The sequence below is a fragment of the Ursus arctos genome, unplaced genomic scaffold, assembly GCF_023065955.2.
Source record: "Ursus arctos isolate Adak ecotype North America unplaced genomic scaffold, UrsArc2.0 scaffold_23, whole genome shotgun sequence".
Lineage (NCBI taxonomy): Eukaryota > Metazoa > Chordata > Mammalia > Carnivora > Ursidae > Ursus > Ursus arctos.
The window spans coordinates 9,915,902-9,925,191 of record NW_026622908.1 but is presented as its reverse complement, the minus strand read 5'-3'; the positions used below and the strand labels follow the sequence as shown (position 1 = coordinate 9,925,191).

At 47.0% G+C, this 9,290-nt stretch overlaps 1 protein-coding gene and 1 pseudogene across 1 annotated transcript; both read left to right on the top strand.

Annotated features, from left to right (window-relative positions):
- Positions 1-285: 285 nt before the first annotated feature.
- DBX1 (developing brain homeobox 1) lies at positions 286-4,356 on the top strand. Its single transcript, XM_026511871.2, has 4 exons — positions 286-652; positions 1,276-1,377; positions 3,320-3,522; positions 3,997-4,356. The coding sequence occupies exons 1-4, from the start codon at positions 286-288 to the stop codon at positions 4,354-4,356; spliced, it is 1,032 nt and encodes a 343-aa protein (XP_026367656.1).
- A 3,248-nt stretch (positions 4,357-7,604) lies between these two features.
- Positions 7,605-8,455, top strand: LOC113264910 (60S ribosomal protein L7-like; annotated as a pseudogene).
- Positions 8,456-9,290: the final 835 nt, after the last annotated feature.

Below are 9,290 nucleotides of genomic sequence, written 5' to 3'. Positions count from 1 at the left end.
CCAATCAGAGCGCCCAGAGCCGCTGGCGAATGAAGCTCGAGTGGAGAACTTTGTTGAACTTCATTGTCAGAGCTGTCACTTTTCAAAGCGCTTTAACGGGCGGGCCACTATAAAACCATCACCTCGACGGGAGGACCACGGAGTACTCGCAGACGCCCAAGTGGGATCGTTACTTGGAGACGTTTGCCCAAGAGAGAGGGCACTACGGGGGCGGGAGGGGCGGGAAGCGAGGCATTTACCCTCCGGCCACTGGAAGAAGGGTTATTCCGCCCGCCCGCGGCTAACATGATGTTCCCCGGCCTCCTCGCACCCCCCGCCGGGTACCCCAGCCTCCTGCGCCCCACGCCCACCTTAACGCTGCCCCAATCTCTGCAGTCGGCATTTTCTGGCCACTCGAGCTTCCTGGTGGAGGATCTGATCCGCATCAGCCGGCCTCCCGCTTACCTGCCCCGCAGCTTACCCACGGCCAGCATGTCGCCCCCTAGGCAGGGGGCCCCCGCGACTCTCACAGACACCGGGACCTCAGACCTGGGCTCCCCGGGTCCGGGCAGCCGACCGGACGGTTCACCTCAGACGGCCGCCTCCCCTGCCAGTGAGTCCACGTTTCTGAAGTTTGGGGTGAACGCCATCCTCTCCTCTGCTCCCAGAACCGGTAAGTAAGCGCAAAACGCTGAGGGCCGGTCCAGGTGCGAGTCCTTCTGGCTTCGGTTTCCTGTATGCAGCGGACACCCACTAACACATCCGCGCACGCACTTACGCAAGATCCCCGAAGCCTCACGTCGCGCAATGTGAGACTTAGGTCCAGCCAATTCCCGGGAAGAAAAGCTCCAGGTTCGCCCCACCCTCATAATGAACTTGAGCACCTGCAGTTGGAGAGAGCACACGCCCCTAGGCGTCAGTGTTTCTGCCCTCGAACTTCTGGAAGCCAGTTTTTAAAACCCAAGACAATATATTTACTGGTTTAGCTAGTATTATGGACCTGCAATTCTTTTCTACCCCGCCCCAATACTACCTATGTCGCTAATGCCCAGGATGAGATTGGGGACAGGGGACCGATTCTTGTGGGGGGGGGCGGGGGGAAGGGTGGAAGGATATCCACAGATGGCACAATGTTAGGAAAAGATTTCTTTTACTCTGTCAAATCACTGAGGAAGACGCCTTTGAAGCTGAAGGGTTAATCATATCATGTATTCAATGTTCTGTACAATAATCAAGTACCTAATCAAATTCCCTTTCTGTCTCCCTCCTTTTCCTTCCTCCTTTATTCTCTGCCAGAAACATCCCCCGCCTTGCTCCAGAGCGTTCCTCCCAAGACCTTCGCCTTTCCCTACTTTGAAGGCTCCTTCCAGCCTTTCATCAGATCTTCTTATTTCCCAGGTAGGTCTCGTCCCCCTTCCTGGGGGGCGGCGCCCCAGCCCCAGCCCGTCTCTCCCTGCTCTGAAGCCATATTTCTCCGTCCACCCCTCGGGGTTATGCTCTGGTTCAGAGGTTGCAAGGCGTACAACATTCACGAATCCGTCGCGCCAATTTGATGCCCTATTTAGCACAAGCAGTGACTGCTTGACACTTTGCACCAATTCCCTGCTCTACAAATTAGCAGGAATTGTCATGGTCCCAATTTGAGGCGGTTCCCTTCCCGGCGAGGAGCTGTTGGCATCCCTTCACGCCGCCGTTTTCCCACAGAGTCAGTGCACTTGGCCACGATTCCCCACAAAGGTTTCAGCACCATGACCAATTGGTCAGCTCCTCCGGGCAGCCACACACAGATCGGCCCTCGCCCCTCCACGCCGCCGAGAGACACCTACCAGCCGGGGCTAATTTCTCTTTAAGACTCATTCAGGGCTTCGGGCTTTTCACAAGACCACATGGGGTGCCCTCTTGTGTGGGATGCCTGGGGTCGTCCAGGGGGAGGGGGACTAGATCCTCCCACAAATCCAACCTTCTATTTCCAACCTGATTTCCCAACCTCTTCTCAGACCCTTCCCCCACCGCCTTATTTTTTAAAGATCTCGAGCTTGTAAAATAAGAAGTGTGAGGGAAGCCCGTAATTGGGTCCCAGTTTAAAGGTGAAACACCTTACACAGTTTACAGGAGGTTTTCGTCCTGCAATCCCAGTGGTGACTCAAACTAGAGCTCAAAAACTCTGCAACCGGTCAAGACTCAGGAGACAGAGGAGAGCCTATAAAGAGGAGAGAGACTGGGCATGGACGGTGGGGGATGGGTAAAACCACGGCAACACTCCCAAATATCAGCGAAAGAAACAAGCAATTGATTTTTAAAAGGGGGAGAGAGAATTCACCAACAGCCCCCCACCACCATTCATGCTGCTGCTGATAATGGAATTTGCTCCCTTTCTCCCTCATCTCAATGCTCTAACAAAAACCACCCGAGCTTTATAAATAGCTTTTCATGTCCATTTAATGAAAATGATTCCGGGAAGAGAAGCCTCTGCCATCAGTATTCTCCCAATGGTCTTGGCCTGCAGTTGTGTTTAGTTTGAAAGTGTAAATCTCTTTTGTCCCAGTAATATATGGCTTTCGCTGCTTGTCCTCAGTCTTTTTCTGTTAGTTCATTACTACACAATTACCATTCACGCTTCATTAGAGTCTCTGTTTCTTTTTGGGTTTTTTTTTCCCTCCCTTAAAGCAAAACTCTCCCCCTTTTTATCATGCCAATACCCATTGGGGAGCGGTCAATGTGCTAATTAGCTGCCACTTTTCATGTATTCGGGCCAAATTCTTTACGTTTTGTGGGGGAGGGGAGGAAAGATTAATATGAAAAAGATGAATGCTGATTGGATTTTTCAAAAAAAAATCCAAAGCGGATTTTCTTCTGTCAAATCAGTAAAGCACCTCATTTTCATCTAAAGAATGCAAAAGCCACCAAGGTGATAAAAGCTTCAGGGGGAAACCCAGTGGCCTCAACTGTATATTTTATTTTTATTTTTGTAATTTATGTTTTTCCGTTGCTATTTTAGCTGATATACGAAGGTTTGTTCCCTTGAGACTGTTCCCCTGAGGCCGTTGAATGGAAAAACGAAACAGGCTATTGTGGGGGCTGTTTTCTGTGTTTCCGTGGTTTTACCTAATCCGGGTTTGCTTGGTTGAAAGGGAAAGTTATTTGGGCGGAAAGCGCCTTTCACTCTCGCAGGTTTGTAGGTTCCTGCCCTATTCTCCAAGAGGAAAAAAGGGGGAGCTTTAAAAAGATGAAGGGATCAGAGAGAAAAACCGAGGGAGGCCACTAGAGAGGGGCAGAAGCTACTGCCCCTGCGGGACGCCGCCCACTCACTCGCAACCCCTCACCCCCTACCCCTCCGCAGCGTCCTCGAGCGTCGTGCCCATCCCGGGGACCTTCTCCTGGCCGCTTGCGGCCCGCGGCAAGCCTCGCCGGGGCATGTTGCGTCGAGCCGTGTTCTCCGACGTGCAGCGCAAGGCGCTGGAGAAGATGTTCCAGAAGCAGAAGTACATCAGCAAGCCCGACCGCAAGAAGCTGGCGGCCAAGTTGGGCTTGAAAGACTCACAAGTGAGGGCGGTCTCCCCACAGCCCCAGCCCCCACGCTTCACCCTTCCCGCACGCATCATACAATTGGGAGGGTTCTCTGAAACCGGTTAGGTCCCATTGTACGGATGGGGAAAGTAAGGTCTAGAGAGGGAATGCGTGCACCGCCCAGCTTGCTTGAGGCTCCTCGGGACAGCCCGCTTCTCTCCCAGTCCTGAGCTCCGGGGCTCAGCGCCCCCACCCCCCGCGGCCGTCCGGGTCAGAGGTCAGAGGATGGGGCTAGAGGAGCGAGGAACCGAGGAGGGGGTGAGGATAGGCTGAGTGCCTTGAGCCATCTGAACCCACATCAGGGCGTGGGCAGAGGGCAAGGAGAGGGAGAACGACAGAGCCTCCTACCCTCCGCTGTGGTCCCGCCGGCGCCCCTCTCCCAGGGGCTTGGTGGGAAGGGCCTGCGCTAACCTCTGCTTGTCCCCCACTTTCTCTCCCCCGGCGCCCCAGGTGAAAATCTGGTTCCAGAACCGACGCATGAAGTGGCGGAACTCCAAGGAGCGCGAGCTCCTGTCTAGCGGGGGCTGCCGAGAGCAGACCCTTCCCACCAAACTCAATCCGCACCCGGACCTTAGCGACGTGGGCCAGAAGGGCCCGGGGGACGACGAGGAGGAAGACGAGGGCCCGGGCAGCCCCCGCCACCGCCTAGTCTATCACGCGTCCCCCGACCCTCGGCACCTGCGGGACCCGCGGCTGGAAGGGCCGCTGCCCGCCTCGCCCGCGCACTCGAGCAGCCCCGGCAAGCCTTCGGACTTCTCCGACTCCGAAGAGGATGAAGAGGGCGAAGAGGAGGAGATCACGGTGTCTTAGAAGCCCTCCCCGCCGCCTGGGTACTGTTTAGAAGTGCTTTGAAATTGAAGAGGCGGGATTCCGTCTGCTTGTCCGCTTAGGTCCCGCAGCCCAGACGCCGCTACTCCTCTTTGCAGAACCGCCACCTCGTCCGGGGCGCCCCAGCCCCTTGCATTGCCCAAAATGGCGTCCCCCCCCCCCAACAGCTCTTTCCACGTTAAGTGAAACTTAGGTCTTGGTCCCAGCCTTAACTTTTCCATCGGAGCTCCTATCTTGCTTATTGCAAGCTATTTTAAACACAGAGGGGGCGTTCACACCGATAGCCCGGTTTAGCTGTGAGCCACTCTGCAGGTCTTTAGCGGCCGCAACTCAAGAGCGGAGAAAACTCTTAATGGCGAAGGAAACAGCGTTAGCAGTCTCAACATCTAAGCATATAACTCCAAGACCTCTGACTTCCTAGATGCCTCCCCCTTCCTATCTTAGCTTGGAGGGTCTCCTACCCGGTGGGTCTGGTAACCCAGTCTTTCCATAGCAGCTCCCTCAGAAATCTCAAGTATATATTTTTTTAATGTACACACACACACACACACACACACCTACACCCCTTCTGGTCTAAGGCACAACATAAATATTGAGTCTTTTCTGTCATATTCCCAGTGGCCTCTGGGCAACAGGAGTGAGTCGTTGAGGGAAAAGTCCATCTCTATTTCTGTAGGCAAGTTTTAAAGCTTTTTCTTTATAATTTCTGTATGCATAGTATATGCACCAAGCACTCTACCTTGTGCCCTTTTATTATTTCTGGGGAGATTTCACTGACCTGCAAGGCTCTTGAACACTGGGCATGATGGGAGCAGAGAGAGAACCCTCAAGCCTCTTTGATTTTGATTTTTTTTTTTTTTACTGAACTTTGCTGTCTTTGCACAGCTTTTATGAACTGTACACTATTTTGTACACATGTGTTGTATGGATATTTTATACCAATGTTTATTGTGAATGACTATAAAGGACTGATTAGACTTTCTTCTCTCTCTCTCTTTTTTGCAATGGCTTTTAAACTTTAAAAAGGTAGCTGTTTAATTGCATAACTTATAAAGAAATACTTATTTTGTATTTTTACCCTGTACAGATTTTTATATATGTATATATGTACCAAATGAACAAATGCCAAATAAAAAGTAGAGCGGACACAGTGGTTAAGTGATCTCATTAATTCACAGAATGTCAGAGCTGAAAGGGTTGGAGCTTCTAGTCCAAGTGCTACTGGAATTTATAGAAGGTAAACTGATATTCGAGAGGGGATGGCACATGTCTAACGCCACCCAGCTGCTTAGTGGCCAAGCTGGAACTAGAACCCATCTCTGACTCTCCGGCCAGTGCCTTTTCTGCTCACCTCTGCCGTAAATAATGACATTTCCTTTGGTGACAAGTAAAGGAGCTCCGGTAAAGTGGTACCAACAAGTTGAGTCTGCAGTAATCCTTCTCTTCACTAAGGACTGAAATGATGGACTAAAAGAAATCAGTGAAAGGCAGTTTAAGCAGTTCAAGCTTATAATGCTTTTCCTTTCCTTCCTTGAAGGCGTATATATCACTAGTCCCCAGGGAAGCTCAAAGTTGCTCTTGACCTTTGTGTATAAACTGATTTTCTTAGGAATGTCATCTACAGCCATGACTTGGGAGCCCAGATACAGACTCTGGGGTGCCCAAGTGAAACTAAATTTCTTGAAAGACTAGCTTTCAACAGAAACAATTCATTTAACCAGCAACTTAGGAGTAAAGAACATCAGGTAGAACTCTGGTAAGGGTTTCTGCTGCTTTAAGGGATTGGTCGTTTAGCCACAGAGACCCACATTTCTTTATTATCCATAATCCATGCCCCAATAGTCAGGAGGGGTAAAAAAAAAAAGTTGCTAAGCTTAAATTTCAGTAGTTTACATCATATTTGAAGTTTGAATTTTTCTATTTTCAGTGTAATTATCTTTCCAAAGAACACAAGGCCTCTCTCCAGATAAGGTTCTGCTATCCTCCCCTGCTGGGCCTGTTCCTGACACCGGTGATCACTATTTTCATTATTATTTAGACATGATCCTGGGAAATTGGGGGGGGGGAATCTTCATTGTCATAATGATCTTAATCCAGGAAACCCTCCACATTTCCCCCTCAATGCATATGAAAGTACTTAGCATGGCGTTTTGTACATGGTAGGCATACAACATTTTAGACAAGAAACTCTTTGCTCTGAGTGATTCAGGCGGTTTTCTCCTTCCCCCTGCTGTTGCCTGGACATCCAGAGAGGAGATCCTGAGCAGAAGCCACCCACTTTTCCCTCCCTGCTAGCCCAAGCCCACATTTCTTACTTACAGTCAAGACCGATTTTCAGGCATGGGAGTGGACTAGTGTCTACATTTGGAGTCAAAGTCCTTCACAGGCACGCTCGTGCTCGTTGCAGCATTATTCACAATAGCCGAGAGGTAGTCCCATTCACATCATTCACATTATTCACAATAGCTTCTGCAACCCAAATGTCTATCGATGGATGAATGAAGAAAGAAAATGTGGCATATACACACAATGGATTATTATTCAGCTTTACGGAAAGAAATCTTGCCACATGCTCAACATGAATGAACTTCAAGGACATTATGCTATGTGAAATAAGCTAACAATAAAAAGACAAATACTATATGATTCCACTTATATTAGGTATCTAACAGAGTCAAATTCACAGAAACAGAAAGTAGAATTGCGGTTGCCGAGGCCTGGGGTGAGGGGGAAATGGAGTTGTGCAATGGGCACAGAGTTTCAGTCTTACAAGATGAAAAAGTCCTAGAGATTTGTCGTGCAGCAATGTGAAAGTGGCTAACATTACTGAATGGCAAATGATCAAGATGGAAAATTTTATAGGTGTTTTTTTATCTTAATTAAAATATACTTTTTAATTTAAGTAAATTGGAAAAATAACTCACATGTTAGAAGAGTTAAAGATCCAGCAATGGTCAAAATTATGACCAAATGAAAAAAATTTGTGGTAAGCAATATTATCATAAATCACTATAGAATTCAAAACAAGAAGCATTATATATATATGATATAAATAGAGTTTTTCTAAATTAAGAAAAGTTAATGGGGTGCCTGACTGGTTCAGTCAGTAGAGCACGCGACTCTTGATCTCCGGGTCATGAGCTCAAGCCTCATGTTGGGGGTAGAGTTTACGTGAGAAAAAAAGAGAGAGAGAGAGACCTTTCTCTTTTCCGGCTGCTATCAGGGAGGGTGCAGAAGAGCAGAAAAAGAAGGTTTCTGCTGTGCCAGAAACCCTTAAAAAAAAGCAAAGGAATTTTGCAGAGTTGAAGATCAACATCTGAGAAAGAAGTTTGCCCAAAAGATGCTTTGAAAGGCAAGGAGGGAGCTTACCTATGAAAAAGGAATATATATATATATATATTATAACATATACTATATATTATAATATATTATATATTATTATATATTATAATATATATTATATATATGTGGAATAGGTATACTGGAATATATATATATATATATATATATATATATATATATATATATATTCCACAAGGAATATAGGCAGCTGCTCAGAGCTGAGATTCGAATGGGTAGCATGGCAAGAAAAGCTGGCAATTGCTACGTACCTGCAAGACCCAAACGCGTTTGTCCTCAGGATCAGAGCTGAAAGGTTCGAAAGGTGTTGCAGCTTCTTCACCTTTGCCAGATCATCAATGGCACCTTTGTTAGGCTCCAGTTAACATGCTAAGGATTGTGGAGCCATATAGAGCCTGAGGGGATCCAAACCTGAGGTCAGTGAATGAATTGATCCCCAAGCATTGTTACGGCCAAAATCAACAAGAAGCGAATTGTCCTGACAGAGAACACATTGATTGCTTGATCTCTTGGTCAACATGGCATCATCTGCATGGAGGATCTGATTCATAAGATCTATACTGTTGGAAAACGTGTCAAAGAAGCAAACAACTTCTTATGGCCCTTCAGATGATCTTCTCCACAAGGGGGAGTGAAGAAAAACATTGCCCCTTTTGTAGAAGGTGGAGATGCTGGCAACAGGAAAGACCAGATGGACAGGCTTATTAGAAGGATGAGCTAAGGTATCCGCCATGATTATTTCTGTAATCTGGTCAGTTAATAAACAACTACTTTCAAATTGGGGGAAAAAAATAAAAGAACAAAAGAGAGAAAAAAGAGAAAGAGAGAGAGAGAGGGAAGGAAAAAAAGAGAAGTTAAGAAAACCCAGAAAAGGAAAAACTACTCTGTAAAATTTTTTTTAAGTGTACACTACTCCTGATATTCACAAAGCTTTACATCTTGAGAACTACACGTGCCACGTGTTGGCTCATTTTCGTGTCTCTTTTAGCTGAGTGTCGCAGGCGTGACGGCCATGTCCATTTTGCATACTCTCTCCCTAGTGGCTTGCATAGTTGCGAACACACACTGGGTATTTGATTTGTGTTGAGTGAATTAAATAAATTAAAAGGAGAGACAGAGACACTCTAGAGCCTAGACCATAAGCCTCGAAGTTACTGATCTTTCAAATTAGTTGAAGGATAACTTAGATCAAAAATTAAGAAAAAGAGACTAAATAAACTGATCAAATGTGTTTTTCCAAGTCAAACCAATTACTTTAGTCCAAAAGACCAAAATAGTTATTATCTATCAGCTGAAGAATAATAAATAAATAAATAAATAAATAAATAAATAAATAAATAAACAAACACTAAAATATGTGGCAGGCAGGCATTCTGCTGGGTGCATTCTGCTGGGTGGGGATCTCATCAGAATGCCCGGATCATAATTCAGAGCTCTGTTATGCAGCATTGCTAACCTCCTGTTGGTTCATGGAACACACTTTAAGTAACAAAGACTCACATGAGTTTTATCCTCACAGTAACCCATCTAATGTAGATACTATTATCCCCACAAAC